Here is a 23,432-nt window from a genome sequence, read left to right on the forward strand (position 1 = left end):
TGTTTGGAAAGCAAGAAAATGCCAATTAAACAGGCAAAACATAAACCCCTTGCATGGGGAACATCGGAAATCAATCTTATCTGGTATCTAGAAATGTTTTTGAGGTGCAAGTGGCAGGAACGTGCAAGTGATTGTATGTAAGACACAAGTGAGAGGTCAGCGTCCAGCACAACCCCAAGACAGCGGTGGTGCTGCCTTGGAGTTATGGTTATACCCCCAATGGAAATGGAGGTGTTATTAAAATGCCATTATTTTGTAATGCATATCTTTATCACCTGTTGGCCCTATTGATTGAAAAAAATTGGGGCAGCACGTCAACGCATTACAGCCTTGCAGTGCTGGGGACCTGGGTTCATTTTCCAGGGTCAACATCTGCAGTTTGTATGTTCTCTACGTGTTTGTGTGGCTTTCCTCCGGTTTCCTCCCACACTCCAAAAACATACTGGTATGTTGATTAGATTGTGAGCCCCATTGGGAACAGGGACTGATATGGAAAGTTCTGTGCAGCGCTGCGTAATCTGTGTGCGCTATATAAATAAAGAATTATTATTAAAAAAAATCACACGGTCTTGACAAAAATTGTTCCACTTTGGTGCAGTCCACCTGGACTGGAAGCATGAGGGGTCAGGGGGGGGGGGGGGGTAACATGCTGGAGACATGATGAACCCTCCAGACCGCAAAGTAGATGTTTACATTAACAAATCATTTTGCCTTCGGGTTTTCTCTAAAACAGAAAATCCTCTTTTAATATTCGGTTTTGGCCACTGTAGTCGGGATGATTTCCTACCCTTTATGTATTTTTGCAGAAGAGAGAGGTGAACACGATCCTGGCTGATGTTATTAAACACATGACTCCAGACCGGGCATTTGAGGAAGCCTATCCACAGGTAATAGTTTGGAATTGGGTTTGTTACATAATATATGTGTCCCCTGGATTGGTGGATATGAGCCATGTTTGTATTACTGCGATGGCTTTATATCCCATTTTCCATCACTGCCGTTTGCTGCTTGTATCTTTCTTTCTACTTCCCAATCATTTACAGATTTTGTTATTTTGGATGAATTTTGTTTCCAGCTCCAGTCTGTAATTACCAAGGTCATTGCACATTTCCATGACTTCTCCGTCCTCTTCTCCGTGGTGAGTTTTCTTATCTCATCTTTCTGTAACCATGTAATCCGATTTTTTTTTTCATATTACTAAAAAAAAAAATCCCAACATTTTGGTTTTAGGAGAAATTCCTACCTTTTATGGACATGTTCCAGAAAGAAAGTGTTCGTGTTGAGGTTTGCAAATGCATCATGGAGGCATTTATCAAGTAAGGAAGGGTGTTATACATCACTGTCTCGGGTTGGGATTTCAGAATCTGGATTTCCTGCTAAATCCTTCTTTCTTACACATTGTTTTTCGCTATTAGACACCAGCAGGAGGTGACCAAGGACCCAGTCATACTGAACGCCCTCCTCCATGTCTGCAAGACCATGCATGACTCTGTAAAGTAAGATTTACCTTCTCGTTTACATTGACTACACAGATCCATTTTTTGTAAATTACAGAAGTAACAATCCTGGGCATGTGGTGGTACCGTGAATTGATTCCATCATAAGCTTTTACAGTCTAAACTTGGACAAATCAGATTGACCACAAAGGCTAAATTATAAAACTGGTGCAAAAAATAAAAAAAATTAAAAAAAGTCATGTTAAAGTGAGCAGAGAAGAGTCATATTTTGGCTGAGTTGAGTAAAGCTCAGAGGAAGGATGGAGAGTGTCAATATAGATGCCTATATCTTGGGTTCTGTAGAAGTTAGAACTATGGTTCTGTTATTATATAAAAGAAGAGAATTTCATGTGTTTTTGTGGTTCTGTGACCTACAGTATGGTAGTTTTGGGTAGGTAATTCCATAGTATGGAATTGGATATTTATTTGCTACCAGCTATATCCTAGCTCCCTATATCTCAAGTTCTGTAGAACGCAGAACCACAAGCTTAATAAGACTTGTGGGTCGGGATCATTTAGACTAAATGTGGGGGGCATCGGAAAGGTGAGTACAGAGCTTATTATTTTTATGTGCTGGGTAGGGGGCTGGCTGGCTACATACTGGGGGGGCAGGCTCACTATATACTCGGGGCAGGGGCTGCTGACTGACTATATAGTGGGGAAAGGGGCTGCTGTCTGACTATATACTAGGGAATGGGCGGGCAGGTGGCTGGCTATATATTAGAGGGCATGGGATTGCTATATACTGGGTGTAGGTTATGACCAATGCATTTCTCACCCCAGGCTTATACTCGTCTCTATGTTTTCCCAGTTTTTTGTGGTAAAATTGGGGTCCTCTGCTTATTTTGGGTAGGCTTATGCTCGAGTATATACTGTTTATTGGTAAATTACTTAAATACCCTGCCAACACAGTACAAAAACATGAAGTAAATTAACCAACCCCTTTAATGTGAATGGGAAAGCATGTAATACTTAATTTCTTCTCATCTGGCACTGCAGGAATAACCTACTGCAAGATTTATCCCCATATTAATTTTGAAGGTCCCAAAAGGATGATATGGGAACAACTTATTGTGCAGAGACCCTTTTAACAAGTAGGTTTGTCAAAAGCAATGAATCCCTTTAAGCCTGAGCCTTTTCTTCCTGTGTAGCGCCCTGAGCCTGGAGGATGAGAAGAGGACGCTGGCTCACCTGATCAATGGCTTCATAAGATTGGTAGGTACATGTGGTGTCTTTAGGTTTACTTCATCACCGACTATTGTATTGTGCCTGGAGATTACAAGCAGCGGGAGGGATGGGTTAAAAACTTCAACTGCTATATAGGGAGCAAATATTTTAGACTAGTGAGACATCCCAACTTTTATAAATTTGGTATTGCTGTACTGACCCTCAGTATAAAGTTTTGTGTTTTATGGTTCCTTATTTTACCATCAAAATCAAGCCTGATACTCCTTCCTTCTAAAATCAACTTTTACAATTCTGCTAATAAACCAGAAAAGCTACTGGGGCCCAAAGCCCCTTTGTGCTGGAGATACACAGGCTTTTACAGTGTTTCTCCCACCCCTGCTCCCTCAGCACTTGCCTCACCCTCCGCCTGATGTAATGTTACTGTAGCAGAGGAAGTTTCAGCACACAGTAGGAAGGGTTAATGCTTCTTGAACACTGTAATGGCCAGTGAATCTTCAGCACGGAGGGGCTCTGGGAACAAGTTGTCTTTCAAGTTCATTATCATAATTTTAAAAGCTGATATTCGAAAGAAGGAGGCCATGGATAACAAATATAAGAAAATTGCGGTGCCTGGATATGTGAGTATGTTTCCCTGGTTCTTCATGATGGATTTTGATGGTAGATTTACTTTAACCCCTTCACGCCCGCCCTTCGTTAATATAAGTCGGGTGGTCATGAAAGGGAGTATGGAGAGGGTTCACGGATCGAGCCCTTTCCATACGCGGTGAGTGTCGGCTGTATTGCACAGCTGACACCTGCAGGGAACTGTATCTATGAGTTGGTGTCCCTGGTTTATCATGATGGATTTTGATGGTAGATTTCCTATAAGAAATGCAACTAGTCCTGCAAAAACAAGCCCTGGACAGCTATGTTGATGGAAACATTTTAGCAAGTTCTTGAACTTGGACAGTGGGGAAAGTTTGATAGTTTCCCCTAGTGGTTAGGGGGTAACACTGACCGGTGGGGGTCCGAACAATGGGATCCCCACTGATCACTAGGACGTGGGTCCCGTTCTCACTAATAATGGAGCTGCTGATTGAGCATGCATCCTGTCTACATCGATAAATAAGAACAGGACCCCCGTTCTGTGTGATAATCTGACCCTCACAGATCAGATTATGTCCTATACTTGTGGTCCAACAGAATTTGTACAACCCCTTTAAAAAGTTGCAGTTCAACTGTGTACCATTAGATGGAGCTGTGACATTCCGTATGTGTGGAAGTTTTTTTGTTCTTATTGGAATTTTCTGTTGCTGGAAAAAATAATCGGGGCACAGGCATTTAGGGTGACTGTATCAGCATTAATGCATTTAGACAGTGGCGGCTGCAGAGATCCCTTGTGTTCCCCTGTAGGGATCCTTCCCTGTCGGAGTTGTCACAGGTTGTCATGCTCTTAGAGTTACGCCAGACCTGGCACTGACTTTTTCTCTAATTCCCAGGTGTCTTTTGGGCGGGACTTTGAACAACAGCTTAGTTTCTATGTGGAGGCCCGAGCGCTGTTCTGCAATCTGGAGCCGGTTCTTGTCCAGTTAATTCATGTAAGTGGAGATCACCGGGGGACGTCTCCGCTATGAAGCACCATGACGTAGGTCTCCGTACATGTTACCCCAGAGGATGGCGTGCGGCCCTCCTATCATCCCGCTCTTATCTCTCCTCCACCTCAGACTTGTCAGCGAACAGATGTATTCTACATAATGTCCTGATTCATTTCTATTCCGTCATTTTCATATCGCCTCCCCATATACCATATATCACTTTACCACAGCAACTCTGGAAGGAGATTTATAGGAAATGTGTCCAGTGTCTGATAGTAGAGATGAGAGAACTGGGAACCTCCCCGGCCCCGGGAAGAAAGAGGCCGCAGCTTATTTCACTTTGCTGAAGTACAGAGCCAACTCCAACAGCGAGCCCAGTATAATAGTAGAATCTGACTGACCTATGAGACCGTATAGGATACTATGTATAATCTTCTCCTCCTGCTCTATAACAAGCTGGTTGTAAATAGGACACTATGTATAATCTGCTCAGCTGCTCCTGCTCTATAACATGCTGCCTGCAGATAGGATACTATTTATAATCTTCACCTCTCCTCCTGCTCTATAACATACTGCCTGCAGATAGGACACTTTGTGGGAGATGTATCATAGCATGGTTTACCAGCGTATTATGTTACCTCTGCACACGCCGGATCTACCAGAGGTTCTGGCCTCCTGATTAATGACGTGGCTGGCCTGTGGCAGGGCAGCTCCAGCCTGTGCCATTTCCTGCTGTTCCTATAGACAGGAAAGCCCCACGCTGGCCCACTCTTGTGCCCGGCAGTCCCACTTCATGGCCCTTATCACCAGAAAACTGGAAAACAAGCTCTGATTATTCCCCCCTATGTACAACCTGCTCAGATCCTCTTACTGTATAACATGTTGCCTGCAGATAGGAGCGGCTGAGTAGATTGTACAGAGTGTTCAAATATCAGCCAGTAGATAAGGAGGCGGAGCAGCTGAAAAAAACTTGATTAGTGTACTAACTCCAGGCAGCATGTTATAGAGCAATCTCCTCTTGCTTTATAACAGCAAATAATACAAAGCGTACAATCTTTTCAGCTTCTCCTGCTGTACTGTATGATGAATGAACACTATTTACTATCTGCATTGCATTTATGATGCACTAAATCTCATGACAGGTTCCCTTTTAAATATTACTTATTCATCTACTAAATGGCAGTATTAAAGGTAATCTACCACCAGGATGAAGGATTGTAAACCAAGAACACTGAGATACTGGTGTGTGCCCCCTATGGCAGTATCCGCTCTTCGTTTAGCTTCTTATGCCCTTGCTTTTCAGAAAAAAGGGCTTTAATATATGCAAATGATTCTGAGGGGCTCAATGCTCCATTAACACCTATGGAACCCAGAGCCCTCTAGGCTCATTTGCATAATTTTAAACACATTTTATTGGGAAAACTAGGGCATAAGTAGCTAAAAGAAGAGAAGATCCTGCCAGAAGGGCCACACACCAGTATGTCGGTGTGCTTGGTTTACGATTCATGGTAGATTTCCTTTAAAGAGAGCAGTGAGTGGCACCATTGCCAACTGAGGTTATGCGAGAGACTAATCCGAAATGTATTTAATAGTCACTGTGTCATTGTCCTAGAGTGTGAACCTACTGGCCATGGAAACCAAGAAAGTGATGAAAGGAAATCATTCCAGGAAGACGGCGTCATTTGTGCGGGTAGGTGGGGTGTTATTATATGTCATATAGCGTCAGGGATTTACTTTCTTACATTAGAATGAATGGAAGTCTTGGAAGCTGTAGTTTGCATTCATGGCTGTAGGTGGAATATTGTATGGGTGTTCTTATATCTGTATTGGAGTAAGATGTGCAAGGTCTTCAGTACAGAAGCTACAGAGGGGTCTTCAGAAACCCCCTTAAGAGCATTTTGTATAATGTCATGTAGAATAAACCTCACTACATAAAGAAATATGTTACAGAGGTTAAAATTTTTCCTTGTTTGCTCCAGGCTTGCGTTGCCTTCTGCTTTATCACCATTCCTTCTCTGACCAGCATCTTCACCCGCCTCAACCTGTACCTGCATTCTGGCCAGGTGGCTCTTGCAAACCAGTGCCTTTCCCAAGGTGAGTTTTATAAACCGCATCCAGCCCATTGTAGTCCCATCTGATAAGGTCTTCTTGGGTTCTGCCTGCATAAGCTTCTATGGGGTTCAGCTGCTATGGTGGTGCTGTGCCCATCAGTGCCATCTGCATGCTACTCCTCTCCTACCCCGTAGCTGTGGTATAACTGCTGGGGGTCACACTAGATCGTTCATTTATCATCTAACTAGTGGATAGAGGGGTCCAACTCTTCTCATATATCTTGTAAGGATTCTACAAGCAGTATTGACCATACAAAATTGCAGACAATGCTAGGTATTGTCCCTGGAGATCTGTGTAATCATAAAGTTTTTTTTTTTTTAAATCAGAAAACACTATTTCCAAATCACAGAAAATATTAGATAGCTTTGTCCATCATAGCATCTTTGTTACACCCAGTGTTATAACTAAAAGAGGCAGGGCCCCATAGCGGACTTCTGAATGGGGCCCCACTTACCCCTTAAAGGACACCTGTCATCAGGTCTGTGTCACTTGTCCTGTCACCACTACTTGTTAGGGCAGCTCACAAGGATTCCATCCCAGCCTTTATCTAGTCATTTCATACATTAATCATTATAAAATCATTTTTTCTTTATTATGTAAATGAGGCTGGTCACATGGTCAGAGGCAGTGATGTCACCCCTGTTCCCCCTCCCCTCTCCTCCCCCTGCTCATGTCTGTGTGTAATGTATAGTAAAGCATTGCTGGTGTGTGTGCTGCATCCTCCTAATACACAGAGACACAGACATCAGCTGCACAAGTACCTGACATGTTCTGCTATAACATGGCTGCCTGGAGCTGTTGTATCTTTCCCATACACACACAGGCTGCAGAAGGCGTGGCCACCAGCAAGCACATGGAGCAGCCATTACATGGAGCAGCTGTCAGTCAAGCACTGGGGGTGTGACTGTACCTCCCACTCATGAATAAGCTGGACAGCTTGAATATGCTAATGACTCATTGGACATTTCACAGGTCATTTGCATACAGCTTTAGGACCTCATTGCTTAGGTTTACAGGCCTGTAGAGACAATGAAAGGATAGAGGCGATGCTTTCTAATGGCAGTTTATGAAAATATATTTAGTTTAGGAGGGTTATTTTGCATGAAGGGTTCTCTTTAAAGGACACCTGTCATCAGGTCTGTGTCACTAGTCCTGTCACTACAACCTGTGGAGCAGCTCACAAGGATCCCATCCCAGCCTTTATCTAGTCATTTCATACATTCATTATTGTAAAATCATCTTTTCTTTATTATGTAAATGAGGTGGGTCACATGGTCAGAGGCAGTGATGTCACCCCTGTTACCCCTCCCCTCTCCTCCCCCTGCTCATGTCTGTGTGTTATGTAGAGTAAAGCATTGCTAGTGTGTGTCCTGCATCTGCTGACATGCTGCATCCTCCTAATATACAGAGACACAGACATCAGCTACACATGAATCTGACATGTTCTGCTATAACATGGCTGCATCCTGGAGCTGTTGTATCTCTTCTATACACACACACACATGCACACACAGGCTGCAGGGGGTGCCAGCACCAGGAAGCACATCATTATACAGCCTCACATCATTATACAGGTTGTCAGTCAAGCACTGGGGGTGTGGCTGTGCCGGACAGCTTGAATATGCTAATGACTCATTGGGCATCTCATAGGTCTTTTGCATACAGCTTTAGGACCTCATTGCTTAGGTTTACAGGCATGTAGAGGGACAATGCAGGGATAGAGGCAATGCTTTCTAATGGTAGTTTTTGAAAATCTATTTAGATTAGAGGGGTTATTTTGCAAGACGGGCTTTCTTTAAAGGGGTATTCCAGGAATAAGCATAATTCATATACAAGTGGGCACTCAAAATATAAGCTAATGTGTAATTAGTTGTTATTTAAAATTTTGCTCCCCTTAGCAGAAAATGCTGGTGTCATAGACTGTAATGAAGAATTACAATGCTACTGGCCCTTTAATCAGTCAGTTAATTTCCTCCGCGCGGTCCGTCGCAAAAAGAAGATGGCCGCTGGTCACATGTCCACATAACATGTCCTGCACCTGCCTGGGCCGGTCATGTGATCACCACTATGTTTGGCTGCAGTCGGTTGGTTGCAGTGCATCCAGTATGGCCAGTGTTGTGGTGATGGCAGTTACACATCATTACTATGGTAACAGAGCAAGAAAACCTGTTACATCATCACTGGGAGCAGAGCATAGGAGGGAGGAGGAGTAACTGAGAACTAAAGGATCATGGAACTTGTAGTTACCAGTGGCGGCCATCTTAGTAATAACTCCACCTACTTTAGAGAGGCCATAAATTTTGTAAATCATAAAATCATATTATTTTAGCTCCGTTTTGTGACTAATAACATTGAGTATTGTTGTATTCATTTATTTATATCATCATGGGGTTTTGTGTCAGACGTTCATATTCCCGGAATACCCCTTTAAATATATACTCACCAAATAAGCATACGCACGCATACATCCACTATGATATACACCCATGCTTCATATACACATATATAGCATATTCACACCCAATACCCCAAATGCCACAGCCCCCTGACACTGTGTGACCCATAGCAGCTGCTATGGCTGCTACCCCTGTAGTTACACCCCTGGTAACACATCTGCTATCTATTCTGGCACCCCTCATCCATAGAATATCTCCATACACCCCTATCCTAATCCCACCAAGTTACAATCACAGCCAGCTCCTCAACAGTTCCTCTGATGCCACCCATGGTCAGTCAATCCACTTACTCCACTGATTCTCAAACTTCGCCAATGACCTCCTCTTCACTTACACTTTCATCTCCATCTAAATGGTAATGTTAATTGCTTTTGACTCTAACCTTTGTGTGTGTTTTTAGAAGCAGAACTGTGCCCTTCCCCTCTACTGTAGCAAGCTCCTGTTTAGATATTACAGTAGAGGGGTGGTGCTGTGAACACAGCAGTGAGAGGAGACTCCTCCATTGCTTTATGTCCAGCTACAGTCCTGGAATACAAATCCATAAATCCTGCCGATACTGACAACACACACAAAGGGATGATTACACAGATCTCCAGGGACAATACTTAAGATAGGCTGCAGCTTTGTATGGACAATACTGCTGGTAGATTCTATCCTATAGTATCCTGGAGTAGTACATCTGCAATTCTCCAGATATTTTCCAGACATTAATTTACAGAGGCTTCTACCATTCTATATAATGAAACTTGGATTGAAACCCAGAACATATACTGTATATCTACCGCAGCAATATAATACCTATCATACACGTTATAATCGAATGTCATGGCACTTTTTATTTCTAAATATGTGATTTGATGTTTTACTTTCTCCTAACAATTGATAATTGAACTTGAAAAGCGAATATTTGTCTTCACTAGTAAGACCCAGACAGTCCATAAGATCTTGTGACTTTCCGTGACCCAGTAAATCAGAATTTCCCGTCACTTTTCAAGTTATTTCTGCTATGATTCCTTCTCAGGAAATCAATATGGTCACATACTAAGCTGAGGCTCGACAGAGCAATTTAAGACTATTATAGCTGCAGGGGATAATCTGCTTCTTCCTATTGTTCATGGTCAAAGAAAGATAGAACTCTGTGTTCCCAAAGTGTAACCATTTATTCCTGTAAAATGAGAGGACTACAAATCCCAGCATGTCCTGACAGCCTGAGGTCTGCAGTAGCATGCACATCAGTATTTCTTATCTCTAAAAAGTTGGGAATATAAAAAAATAAAGTTTATAGAAACTTTGTATAATCACAGAGGTAAGGATTTGTCTTGTCTATTGAAAGTTTAGATAATCCCAAAATTTCTAGTTATTTGATTTAAGCTGTGACTATTACTGGATGGATTTTGCTCTCCTCGCCCCAGTAGGTTCCAGCTGATGCAGGGAGCTGACTCCGGCTTTTGATAGTCCAGCAGGTTTCTTTGTGTTGGATGTGATGTTACAGGCTGCTCCGGACAATAGAATATAGAGACAAGCTATTTTTTTTAAACTAGTTATTAGAAAGTAACAAAAAAATAAAGCTGCACTGTCAGATGTGATGTAATGGGAATTAGGCCAGGGGTGAACAACATATATTGATCCAAGGGCCACATTGTCATACTGCTCAACTTTAAGGGGCCACATCAGTACCCAGCTCCCGAGAGGCACTGACAACCACAGTACAGCACAGAATGCCACCCCAGAAATTATACATACCACAGTATGGCACTAAATACCACCCCAGCAACCAAAAATACAGGCGGTCCCCTACTTAAGAACACTCGACTTACATACGACCCATAGTTACAAACGGACCTCTGGATATTGATAATTTATTGTACTTTAGTCCTAGGCTACAATAATCAGCTGTAACAGTTATCACAGGCGTCTGTAATGAAGATTTAGTGTTAATCCTGATTCTTATGACAACCCAACATTTTTAAAATCCAATTGTCACAGAGACCAAAAAAGTTCTGGCTGGGATTACAATGATAAAATATACAGTTCCGACTTACATACAAATCCAACTTAAGAACAAACCTTCAGACCCTATCTTGTATGTAACCCGGGGACTGCCTGTATGTGGAGACCCCACTTATAATAATAGTACTTGATACCCCAGAGCAGACAGCTATAATAACGGAGAAACGTCCAAATAATAGTGGAGACCCAATAGCAGATAGTAATAGTGGGAAACCCATAGCAGATAGTAATAGTGGGAACCCATAGCAGATAGTAATAGCGGGGAGCCCATAGCAGATAGTAATAGTGGGAACCCATAGCAGATGATAATAGCGGGGAACCCATAGCAGATGGTAATAGCGGGGAACCCATAGCAGATGGTAATAGCGGGGAACCCATAGCAGATGGTAATAGCGGGGAACCCATAGCAGATGGTAATAGCGGGGAACCCATAGCAGATGGTAATAGCGGGGAACCCATAGCAGATGGTAATAGCGGGGAACCCATAGCAGATGGTAATAGCGGGGAACCCATAGCAGATGGTAATAGCGGGGAACCCATAGCAGATGGTAATAGCGGGGAACCCATAGCAGATGGTAATAGCGGGGAGCCCATAGCAGATGGTAATAGCGGGGAGCCCATAGCAGATGGTAATAGCGGGGAGCCCATAGCAGATGGTAATAGCGGGGAACCCATAGCAGATGGTAATAGCGGGGAACCCATAGCAGATGGTAATAGCGGGGAACCCATAGCAGATGGTAATAGCGGGGAACCCATAGCAGATGGTAATAGCGGGGAACCCATAGCAGATGGTAATAGCGGGGAACCCATAGCAGATGGTAATAGCGGGGAACCCATAGCAGATGGTAATAGCGGGGAGCCCATAGCAGATGGTAATAGCGGGGAGCCCATAGCAGATGGTAATAGCGGGGAGCCCATAGCAGATGGTAATAGCGGGGAGCCCATAGCAGATGGTAATAGCGGGGAGCCCATAGCAGATGGTAATAGCGGGGAACCCATAGCAGATGGTAATAGCGGGGAGCCCATAGCAGATGGTAATAGCGGGGAGCCCATAGCAGATGGTAATAGCGGGGAGCCCATAGCAGATGGTAATAGCGGGGAGCCCATAGCAGATGGTAATAGCGGGGAACCCATAGCAGATGATAATAGCGGGGAACCCATAGCAGATGGTAATAGCGGGGAACCCCATTGAAGATGTATAAAACTGTAGACCCCCATTGAAGATGTATCATGCTGGAGGCCCCTGTTTACCTATTAAAAAAATCGTATCCAAAGAAATATGAAAATGAGCAGAGAAGAGTCATATTTTGCCCGAGATGAGTCAAGTTTAGAAACTGCAGGTGTATTGTAACATTAAATGCTGACACTTACATACGATTGTACTTGGAAACATGATGTCATATCAAAGATACAAATCTTTGATTATTGATGCAGCACTGATTTACCATGACGTTCTCTGCTCTACATCTCCCTGTGCATGTTTTGCTCAGACCGCTTGCTTCAAGTGAAGGAATCTGGGTTTTAATTCCATGCACATCTTGGTGGCTAAGAGCACCCATGAGTAGGACTAACAGTAACACAGGGTCCTTTGCATTCATAGTATTGGTTGGGTCCCCAGAGGCCAGACAGGGCATAACCCTTTAAGAGACGGAAAGGTTAACCTGCAAATCCACAATACCAAAATCCTGCGTCTGCTCTGCACGGTTCTTGCACAGTATATGTTCCTCCACTGGTGCAGAGTTATCAATGACTCCTGTTACATCCATTCCATAAATTACTTTACATCTTTCCGGATGACTGCGAGATTATGCAGGTGTAGTGGAGCGCGCCTGGTACCTGCCCATCTGCGATCTAATGACGCCTGACCTCAGCCGCAGCTCCAAGAGCCCGTCGGTAAAGGAATTATTGCACTCAATAACTTGCATATTATTCTGGCCTTTTAAAATGTTATTCAAATAGCCTGGCCAAAATTTTGCATCGTATTCTGCACATGTAGTTTTAAGGGATTATTTACATTGTGATTGGAGGGGGGATTGCAATGATAGCTGTAGAAGTGGCAGAGACACCAGCACAGGCAATTTTATTCCTTAAAAAAGTCTCATGCATATAAATACGCGTGGAACTTTTTTCTCCTCGCCCTCAGTTAGGGCCAGGAGCCACGTTCCCTTTACCCCTGGTTGTAATGTAAATCTCAATGATAATATTGTTGCGTGGATGTTGTATACCGCTCTTGAGTTCTCATGTAAAATCTGTATCTACCATGTATCATCTATAATACTGTTATCCTCTTATGTGGCAGAGCAGTGTTTATGGCCCCCTATGGCGCTTGTATCAGGGTGATGCCTAACTGATCCCTATATACATGAAGTACTTCAGGTTGAATTACATTGTGTGAATCACATCATTTTCTATTCTACATTCAAGGATTTTTCCCCTAATCTCAATGGGGGAGATTTTTCAGAAGTGTCTGGGGTAAAACTGTTCTAGTTGCCCAGGGAAACCAATCAGAGCTCAGCTTTAGTTTTATAAACAGCTGTGGGAAAATGAAAGCTCAGCTCTGATTGGTTGCTATGGGCAACTAGAACAGTCCTGCTTTCAGACACCTCTGAAAAATCTCCCCCATAATTCGTCTTATCTGTCTGGATTGAACCACAAATCCTTTCGTGATTGTGAGAGTAGGAACTGCCCTATAAGAGGAGCAGTGGTGCCTATGTAGGACCACAACGCATTTGACTTTAGTGGGACTTGACTTTAGTACAACACCCGTTAGTCCCATAGAAGTCATTACAATACATGTACATTAGATGGATGTGGCCACTATTACTCTACAAGCCTTTATATCTCTCCAGCTGATGCCTTCTTCCGAGCCGCCGTCTCTCTTGTACCCGAAGTGCCAAAGACCATTAATATAGATGGAAAGATGCGCTCCTCCGAAGCCTTCCTCCTGGAGTTCCTCAGTAACCTCTTCTCCACGCTGCTGGTTGTTCCCGTGAGTATCACCTACTCTGCATTCTGTATGGAGAGATGGGTTTTGGCTTGCATTTTGATACAGACAGCGGTAGGAGGGCTTGTTTTTTGGGGGATCAGTTGTATTTTTTGAAGAGCTTTACAAAACATAGGTATTGATTACTTTTTTCTTTAGAATAGTCTGTAGTAGTACTTCTTCTGCCGACCAAGGCTTGAAGAAGGAAGGACCAACCGGGAACAGGCATGTAAACTTTCTGCAGTCTGTATCGTACTGCCACACTCTGCTTTTTCTGTTATACCTTGTCTTTGTTGAATATCATTATTCTGTTATCAATCTTTTCATTACTTGATATTCTCAGGGAAGTCCCCAAAAAGGTAATGCCAGACCTATACTTAGGATGTTTGGGCAGTGAAGGTCTGACCTTTGTTAAAGGAAGCCTACCATGAGGAATCTACTATCAGAACTGATTAAAAAACTTACTTTAGTAATACAGGCGGTCCCCTACTTAAGAACACCCGACTTACAGACGACCCCTAGTTACAAACGGACATCTGGATGTTGGCAATTTACTGTACTTTAGTCTTAGGCTACAATAATCAGCTGTAACAATTATCACTGGTGTCTACAATGAAGCTTTAGTGATAATCCTGGTTCTTATGACAACCCAACATTTTTAAAATCCAATTGTCACAGTGACCCAAAAAAATTTGGCTGGGGCTACAATGATAAAGTATACAGTTCCGACTTACATAGAAATTCAACTTAAGAACAAACCTACAGACCCTATCTTGTATGTAACCCGGGGACTGCCTGTATGTAAATTAGATGCAGAGGCTCCTTGGGCGTGTACTAGCCTAAAACTACTCCATGTCCCAGTAGCCGCTGCAGCTAATTTACATATTACTAAAGTAAAGTTTTTAACAAGTTCGGTTCCAGATAATTAAATTACAGATTAGGGCAGAGGCAGCAGGAGGAATCTACCATCACATCTACTTGTTATAGTAGATTCCTCATGGTAGGTTTTCTTTTAATATTCTCACCCCTTGAATTCATTTTGTTATACGGCCATGATACATATAGCACTTACCTGCACTGTTCTTTCCACAGGACCACCCAGAACAAGGGGTCCTCTTCTTGGTACGAGGCCTTTTAAATGTGATTGAAAATTACACTTGGGAGGACAACAGTGACGATAAAGTCCGGATCTACACGAGTGTCCTGCACTTACTGGCTGCCCTAAGCCAAGAGAGTTATCTCTATCATATAGACAAAGGTGAGGTGTAGCAGAAATGACGATTGGTGGTGTTAATAATTAGCAGGTGAAGGGGCTACTATGACGTAGACAGGAGCTCCTCATTTGCATAATTTTGAAAGATGTTTTGCTTTAAAAAAAAAAAACTAAGCTATTTGAAGCAAAAAAAGTACATATCCTGTTTCAGGAGGCACAGTCCAGCATGTAAGATTAGATGCACTGCGCCTTTGTGGTAGATTTCCATTTGAATAATAACTTTTATAAATTGTTACACAATTCTAGCAAAACTCTAGACTTTGTGCACTATATTTAACATGATGCATCCTTCTTTGGATAGACAAAGAGCATCAGATCAGCTGGGATCCCATACCCACATCGCATGCCTATTTCCTGTTACGGGCGATGGTGCCATGACTAGCAGTCTAGCAGTCATACCGAGCTGCAGGGCACTTGCATCATCCCCTGTATAGCTTTCAGTCAGTAGGAAGGGTCAGAGTTTCCTGTAGAGCAAATACTAAGGATCGTTTATCAATATGACAATTCATGAAGCAGACACCGTCGATGATTGTTAGCGTTCAGTAGATCGTGACATTATGTTACAATGCTCCGGGCTGGTTGCTTGCTCTCTCTCCGTACCAGGCCTGGGCTGGCAGCGCTCTCTCAGTCCCAGGCCTGGGCTTGGCTGGCAGAGCTCTTTCAGTACCAGGCTTGGGTTGGGATGGCAGAGCTCTCTCAGTACCAGGCCTGGGCTGGGTTGGCAGCGCTTTCTCAGTACCAGGCCTGACACTTAGCAGCTCTCTCTCGGTACCAGGCCTGGGCTGGGCTGGCAGCACTCTCTTGGTACCAGGCCTGACACTTGGCAGTGCTCTCTCAGCACCAACCTTGGCTGGGCTGGCATCTCTCTCTAAGTACCAGTCCTGGGCTGACAGTGCTCTCAGTACCAGGCCTAACACTTGGCAGCGCTCTCTCTGTACCAGCCTGGCCTGGCAGCTCTCTCTCAGTGCTGGGCCTGACACTTGACAGCGCTCTCTCAGTACCAGGGCTGGGCTGGGCTGGCAGCGCTCTCTCAGTACCAGGGCTGGGCTGGGCTGGCAGCGCTCTCTCAGTACCAGGGCTGGGCTGGGTTTGCAGCACTCTCTCCGCAACGGGCCTGGCACTTGGCAGCTCTCTCTCAATACCGGGCCAGGCACTTGGCAGCGCTCTCCAGCAGCTGTTGCTTACAGTTGGCATGTCTCTGAGGAACCCAAAACAAACTCCTTTGTATCCGGCTTATCTCCCTAACATAGAAGCCGTGCTCCCTGCTAATCCTTCATTTCACAAACCATTGTGCTCACCTGGAAATCCAGAATCTCTGCACAATGGATCCCATATTTACAGACGCATTAGGCAGCAGATATGAAATGTACACATAGGTGGCATTGTGCAGCAAAACATTGCCAAAAAGAGCGCTGCACTTATACAGAAAAGACAATGGGCAGACCATTCGCTCATGTTTTGGGATCAGGTTTTCTCTTACTCTGTTGGTTCCTTTCTGTCCATAAGACTTTTGTATGCACATTTAGTTTTAATCCAACATCAGTTTTAATGCGACCTGTGACCGCACCCTTAGTAATACTGCTCAACTTCAAGGGGCCAAATGAGTGACCAGCATTCTAGATGCACCAACAACCACAATGTTATTGCCATCCCATAAACCAAATACTGCATTCAGAAAATAACTAATACACACAATAAATAATGGAGATCCCAGAGCAGACAATAGTAATAATGAAAGTGATCCCAGAGCAGATACTTTGAATAATGGAGAATCCAGAGCAGACACTTAGAACATTAGAGACCCCCTGATGTGTCCTGAAGCTGGTTGTATACATTGACATCAGAACCCAGAGCAGAAAGGACCCCAGAGCAGTGTGTCAGCTTTTCTGTACTCACAAGGTCCTCACTGCACTCTTCCAGGTCCTCTCTTGCTTTGAACAACGCTCTGTTCAGGGTCTTTGGACCGAGCATTGCAGGTTTATTCACTACTTGCAGCGCTCTCCGCGTTCTCAGATCGTGTTGGCACAAGTGATGCCTGCAGAATATGTTCATGCCTTCAACATAACAGGTTCTTCTCTCTTTAGTTGACTCCAACGATAACCTCTATGGCGGGGATACAAAATTCTTGGCGGAAATCAACAAATTATGTGACACTCTCATTGGACAGATATTGGAGCACCTGAAAGTCCTTGGAAAAGAAAAGGTGAGTCCCATTTTATTGCCACCATTGTGGTAAGTGTCTTCCCATAGATGTGTAAGGCCCCTTCACACTTGTGTTGCAGATGACGTCAGAGTCTGATCAGGGGGCGATCAGGGTTTGGTCAGTGAAAAACGCACATTTTGCATCAGAGTTCAATAAGTTTTTAGTCAGAGTTTGTTCAGTGTCTCAGTTTTTCATGCGCGTTCTCAATGCATTTATTCACGCGCAGATAACACACGTGAATGGACTCAGGACTGAGCTCTATCTTTTCTATTTCAATTGATCAGTGAAAAACGCATTGCACTTGCAAGTGTCTCAGAGTGCGATGCGTTTTTGATGCGTCTCCATAGACTTGTTTGGTGCGTTTTTCACACTCGTGACTTGCACAAGTAGAGCAGGCAGAGATTTAAACGCGCGATTAAAAAATGTGCTTGTGTGCATGAAAATACTAGTCTGAAAAGACCCATTGATTACAATGGGTCAGAGTGCAATGCAAGTTCTGCTCATCAAAAGCATGTGCAGAACACGCAGGTGAAAAACGCACGTGTGAAAGGGGCCCAAGACAGAAAAGACTGAGGCGGCAAGTCCTTGATCCTCCCCATCTTATCAATATGTACCTGCTGCTTATATATAATATATTATTACTGATGTGCAACAAAAGGTGGTGCTAACTTTTTAGAAAACTTTGTAAAAACCAGTAGGACTTGTGAATATAAGAAGAGCTGTTTTTACCCCTTACCCCCATCCAGACTGACATTCACTCTGAAATCTCTGAAGAGTAAGGTATTAGATCACTTAGGGAAGACACTGGGCGGAAGTTGCTGCTGGAGCTAATAGAAAGCTTCTATCTCATCCCAAGTGCTTGATTTACCTCATTATGGGTCAATGCTCCTCTATAATCACATATATGATCCTGCTGATGCCTCTGGGTAGGGTTTTTCCTCTTCTTCATGTTTGCAGTGTATGGGAGACTCCTCAGCAACTGCTCTCCCACCTCCGACTTTAAGACCAATGAGAATTGGGCAAGAGCCTGCAGAGGGGAAAACTGCTAAAAAAAAAGTTGTCTCTATTAGACTTCAGGTTTGACTCCTTGGGGTCGACCACTGTGGATTTTGGTACCCCACATTGATAAGCATATAATGGGGGGGGGGGATGCTGCAGGACAAGTCCAGAGATAATAAAGGGAGTCTGGTAATCACCCTTAAAGACACTGAACCTCAGTTTATCCTGCACTGGTGTAGCTGTAACACGGATTCCCTGCCAGGGACATTGCACCTTTAATTTTCTTTCTTTCCAAAATAAAAGGGTTTCCACAACTCCATGAAAATTTAGCATCTAACGCTTTCCTGATCCCCATCTGGTTCTGTTTACCCCCCAGTCCACATCTCTTCAATAACTAGAAGTACTGGTCTAGGACACATCTAGTTTCTGTGTGGCCTAAAGTATGTAACCCCCTAGTTATTCTCCCATCACTCTTTATTATTTCATGAATGGCGGCTCATCCTCCACCCGGGGTAACGGGTTGGATAGAAGTGAGATGAGATGTTATGCTTGTCCCGTAGTGGGGTTACACCCATGTAGTAATTCGGTCCCCTTGTGCTGGTTAATCTATCTGTATACTACAGTCCGCAGCGTTCAGGGCTCTGACAGCGCAGCAGTGATTCCCCCCCCCCCCTAATGAGAAGCAGCTTGTATGGGAGGGGAACACGACATGAACTGTGAATGATCTCCACATTACACAATCCTGCGTCTCCCACCCGTCATTACTCACTGTCCTCTCCCACTTCTGGATGCGGCCATTAGCTCCTCCGCTGTACATCTCCCAGGACTATAGTAATCCGGCCAGTCACAGGATAAACACGTCCGTGTCATAGGACATCAGCGCATGGACCGCACTGCACAACCGCTGCTGCGCTGTATTCAGCTAACCCTTAAAGCTGCAGTCCAGATAACACCCCCCCCCCCCCTTCTTTGGGTCATTGTGAAAATAGAGAGAGCACACTTTTATAGTGTTTATGTTTTTGCCTAAATAAATCAAAATCCTTTGAAAACTATTTGTTTTTGCCCTACTCGGACACCTGTAACTTTTTTATACTATGGCGTGCGGAGAAGTGTAAGGTGTCGTCGTGGGAGGAACTGACGTTTTCATTGATACAGTTTATAGAACGTCACGATTTTTTGGGGTGTTTTTTTTTTTTTTTTCCAACTATGTTTTACGCTTACATATTTTCTAAGCTCCCTAGCTTGTTTGAACCGAAGCGGCTCACATTACTTATACATTATACGTCATTATACTACTGTATTGCAGCCCCTGCCCTCCCCCCCCCCCCCCCAGTATATAGGCTACCAGCCCCTGCCCTCTTGTATATAGCCTACCAGCCCATGCCCTCTTGTATATAGCCTACCAGCCCCTGCAGTATATAGCCATCCCCGAGCATATAACCTGCCAGCCCCTGCCACCCTAGTATATAGCCTGCCAGCCCCCCCAGTATATAGCCAGCCAGCCAGCCCCTCCCCAAGTATGTCAAACTGTAACACTGTAGTCACCTTTCTGACGCCCCCGCAGGCCCCCTTTCTTCCAATGCTCTGCATCCTATTTGGGTCGTTTGGCTCCTCTTCAGGTCCTTGCGCACTGCTGGCACATACAATGACGACAGCCACTTGCCTCTATAGACTCTAGTATAAGCAGAGTTTAGAATAATCTCTATATAGCACCTTCATATTCTGTTGCGCTTTCCAAATAAAATCAGCCGAAACAGTAAAACCATTCATATTGCTAAGGTGTTACTATTCCATCTATTACATTACTATTACATGGTGTGATAAAAGTCTCTAGGGCACTTTTACTTACCCGGACCTGTCATGATCCCCGATCCAGACTGTCCGACGAGGATGCAGTCTGGCGCGATTCGCCAAGACCGTGTGCCCGACCCCCTGCTCAGGTCCGCCGGAGTTCACCATCTTCTTTCCGGTGTATGTTGAGTGCATGACTTGCGAATCAGTCAGTCAGGTTGTTTGACGACCCGCCCCCCGTTTTGTGTCGAATGAAAGTTGGCGTGACTGCACCAAATTTTGATCGCACGCGCCAAAAACCCCTGTTAAATGCCGCGCAAATCGGAAATAGCAAGAAACCCGACGGAAATGCGCTCCGTGGACCCTTAGTAAGTGTGCCCCAAAGTGTCAGATCCATTGGAGCCTCTGAGAGGCTCCCAACAGTCCAAGCGGGGAATTTCTGCCTGATTAGGTTTTGGGCGGCAGATACATGAAGCCTCAGTAACGTACATGGGGCCACATTTATCACTTTTGTGCGCCTAAGTGTAGTAGTTGCGCCTAAATTCTAAACACTGTTTTGCCAGAATTCTCACAAACTGTGATAAGGTAATTTCCTGCCTCTTATTAATCACTTTACTTTAACACAGTTTAGGCGCAATTTTGGCGCAGTTAATGCATAATGTTAGATTCGGGCACTTTCATGTGATCCTGCTACAAGCTCCTCTCTGCTTCTCCCACAGCCCAGAATGAAGATAACACTCACAGCAGCACCCAGGTGTGTGACACCCTGCACCCAGTGACCTCCTCAGCAGGGGCTTCTCCTGGAGGGGTCCCCCAGTGCTGGTCTCCTGCTGCACCCCTGTAATTCTGCACAGTATCCCCCTCAGACACACTGGTGATACTCTGCAGAATTACATGGGGGACACTTGTCTGTAGTTTCTGCAAAATTCTGCGAAGTTCTCAGCTCTTGCTCTGAGCTCAGGTGTTTGCAGAATGTTTTGTAAATAGAAGGTGATGAACTGTAAATAGAGTCTGCAGCTCCTGCAGAGCATCTCATGTCTGTATGATCTGTACTAGTGTCTGGTTGAGCTTTGCTGCTAGAAATGAGCTGTTCTGCAAAGGGGCTCAGTGCTTTCTTCTCAGTTTACGCCACCTTCGGGCTGGAGTGTTTTTGTGCCTGTTTTTGCGCCTAAATGAAGAAGTTGCAAGTGATGAATATCATTAGGCGCAGCAAAACATCTGGATTGCTAGGATAAATGAGGGAAAGCTGGTTATTTTTGCTGCGCGGCTAGTTTGGCGTTTAGTCGCAAAAATGGTGCAAAAACGATGCGCTTGAATGAAAAGGCGTAAAAACAGAAAAAACGAGTGATACATGTGGCCCCATGGTCCCTACACTTGTGACAGTTTTTGTCCCAGGCACATGACCGGGTGCCTGGGAGCTCAGTCTTCGAGTCTCATTATTAACCAGGTTTGAAGCATTTATGGATTAAAAAAATAAAAAATCTCCCTTCTTGAGTTGTCTTACTGCAGGTTGTCATTCGGTAAAGATTTATCCTTCTAGCTGTAATTCTGGTCAGCACAGCTCGTCCATAATCTCTGTGCCCCGTGTGCTGCCATGGCAACTGGCCATCTTTTTTTGAGAATATCCCACTCTGTAGCGTAGATGGCTGTTACTATACTCCGGGCTGGTGTCCGTGTCCTGTACCCCTGCATAGTGGGTGGACCGCGCCGCTTTGGTTAATGGAGCGTTAATGCCGCCTTAGCACCTGGACGCTGAGACTCGTCAGCTGATCTTATTCTCCCTGGTATCATTCATTCAGGGCTTTCAATTACAATTTGTAGGACACGGATGACATAGTCCACAGTCTGTTCCAGATTGTTTAACCCATCGGTGCACAGTGTGTATGTGCAGTTCCAGTAATCAGGGCTGTGATTGGGCGCTGGGCTCCTCCCTAATAATGACAGGCAGTAATAATGCACTTCTATGCGTCCGTAGTGCAGGGTCTTTTGCAAGCAGCCAAAAATACTGTGAAAAAATGTCATATTTTCTGATACGTATTAACCCCTCTATTAAAAGACAATCCTTTTGTTCCCTCCGTAGACCCTGAAGCGTCAGAGTTCCCTCGCTCTGCTCTTTTTTAATACTATTCTTGCACATGGAGACCTGAGGAACAATAAGTTGAACCAGTTGGCTGTCAATCTGTGGAACCTGGCCCAGAAGCATGGCTATGCCGATACAAAAACCATGGTGAGCAAGTTCAGGACATGGTGAGCAGGATTCCCATGTCCCGTGTCTTGATATATGCGCCCATTGACTTCTATGTGAGGGTGTTGTGTAGGTATGCTCTGCCTGTGCAAAGGTCATAATTTAATCTTGGCTCTGTGGCACCTAGAAACACAATCCTGGTGAGATATTAAAGAGGGGAATTTCCTCTTTAAAATGACACCAATAACTGACTGTTTCTAGGTGCCACAGTACAGAGGATATTGCAGTGTTAATTGTTTCCCCCTCCAGCCAGTCAGCTGAAGGCAAAATGGAGAGCAGAGACCAAGCTGACCCTTTGCAGAAATACATGCACCCCCTGCATCTCTGGCTGGTCCTGGAGAAATGTGATGGATTGACCCACCATAAAACCCAGCTTATCTAAGGTCCTGAATTTTATAATTGTTTTTGAGCAAAACCACTTCAGGGATTAAACAAGATATGTTTCTGCATCAGTGTAGCTAAAGCATTTTCAAGGTATGAAAACAAATGGTAGATTTCCTTTAAATGACATCTACCACCAGGATGAAGGATTGTAAACCAAGAACACTGACATAGTGGGAGTGTTCCCCCAGTATGGCAGTATATGGGGATTTTCCTCCTCGTTCATTACAATGCACTAATTGCACATTGTAATGAATGGGTTAAAACTTCTTCAGAAGACCCGAGGCTGTCATGGCGAATTACGTCATATGTCAGGAAGGGGTTAAAGAAAAGCGGATACTGCCAGAGGGGGCACACACCAGTATGTTTGTGTGCTTGGTTTACAATCCTTCATCCTGGTGGTAGATTTCCTTTTAAATGAAGATATAATTACAAGATAACAATTTTTACTTTTGTTTTTATGACGTAAGACTAGATAGAATAGTTTTATAGAATAAGACCAATTACGAAAAATGTGAAAAGCTATATTTTTCCCAATTAAAGTAGTAACATTTTTATAAAAAGGTACCAAAATATGTCAAAAATATCCTTAACCCCTTAACGCTCTGCGCCGTAGCTCTACGGCGCAGAGGTATAAGGGATGTATGAAGAGGGCTCACGGGCTGAGTCCTCTTCATACAGAGGTGGGGGTTTTTGCATTTTGCACAAAACCCCCACTGCT

General features: G+C 44.2%; 1 protein-coding gene across 6 annotated transcripts in view; it reads left to right on the forward strand.

Annotated features, from left to right (window-relative positions):
- Positions 1–23,432, forward strand: part of VPS35L (VPS35 endosomal protein sorting factor like) — a 44,798-nt gene that overhangs the window by 17,918 nt on the left and 3,448 nt on the right. For all 6 annotated transcript variants that reach the window (XM_072120597.1, XM_072120599.1, XM_072120595.1 and 3 more), the window contains exons 19-30: positions 807–887; positions 1,076–1,138; positions 1,231–1,316; positions 1,416–1,496; positions 2,648–2,711; positions 4,163–4,261; positions 5,871–5,948; positions 6,238–6,352; positions 13,686–13,825; positions 14,912–15,077; positions 17,177–17,295; positions 22,166–22,312. In XM_072120597.1, coding sequence (XP_071976698.1) covers positions 807–887; positions 1,076–1,138; positions 1,231–1,316; positions 1,416–1,496; positions 2,648–2,711; positions 4,163–4,261; positions 5,871–5,948; positions 6,238–6,352; positions 13,686–13,825; positions 14,912–15,077; positions 17,177–17,295; positions 22,166–22,312 — 1,239 coding nt within the window. The remainder of the gene's footprint in view (positions 1–806; positions 888–1,075; positions 1,139–1,230; positions 1,317–1,415; positions 1,497–2,647; positions 2,712–4,162; positions 4,262–5,870; positions 5,949–6,237; positions 6,353–13,685; positions 13,826–14,911; positions 15,078–17,176; positions 17,296–22,165; positions 22,313–23,432) is intronic.

Source organism: Engystomops pustulosus, chromosome 8, assembly GCF_040894005.1.
Source record: "Engystomops pustulosus chromosome 8, aEngPut4.maternal, whole genome shotgun sequence".
Lineage (NCBI taxonomy): Eukaryota > Metazoa > Chordata > Amphibia > Anura > Leptodactylidae > Engystomops > Engystomops pustulosus.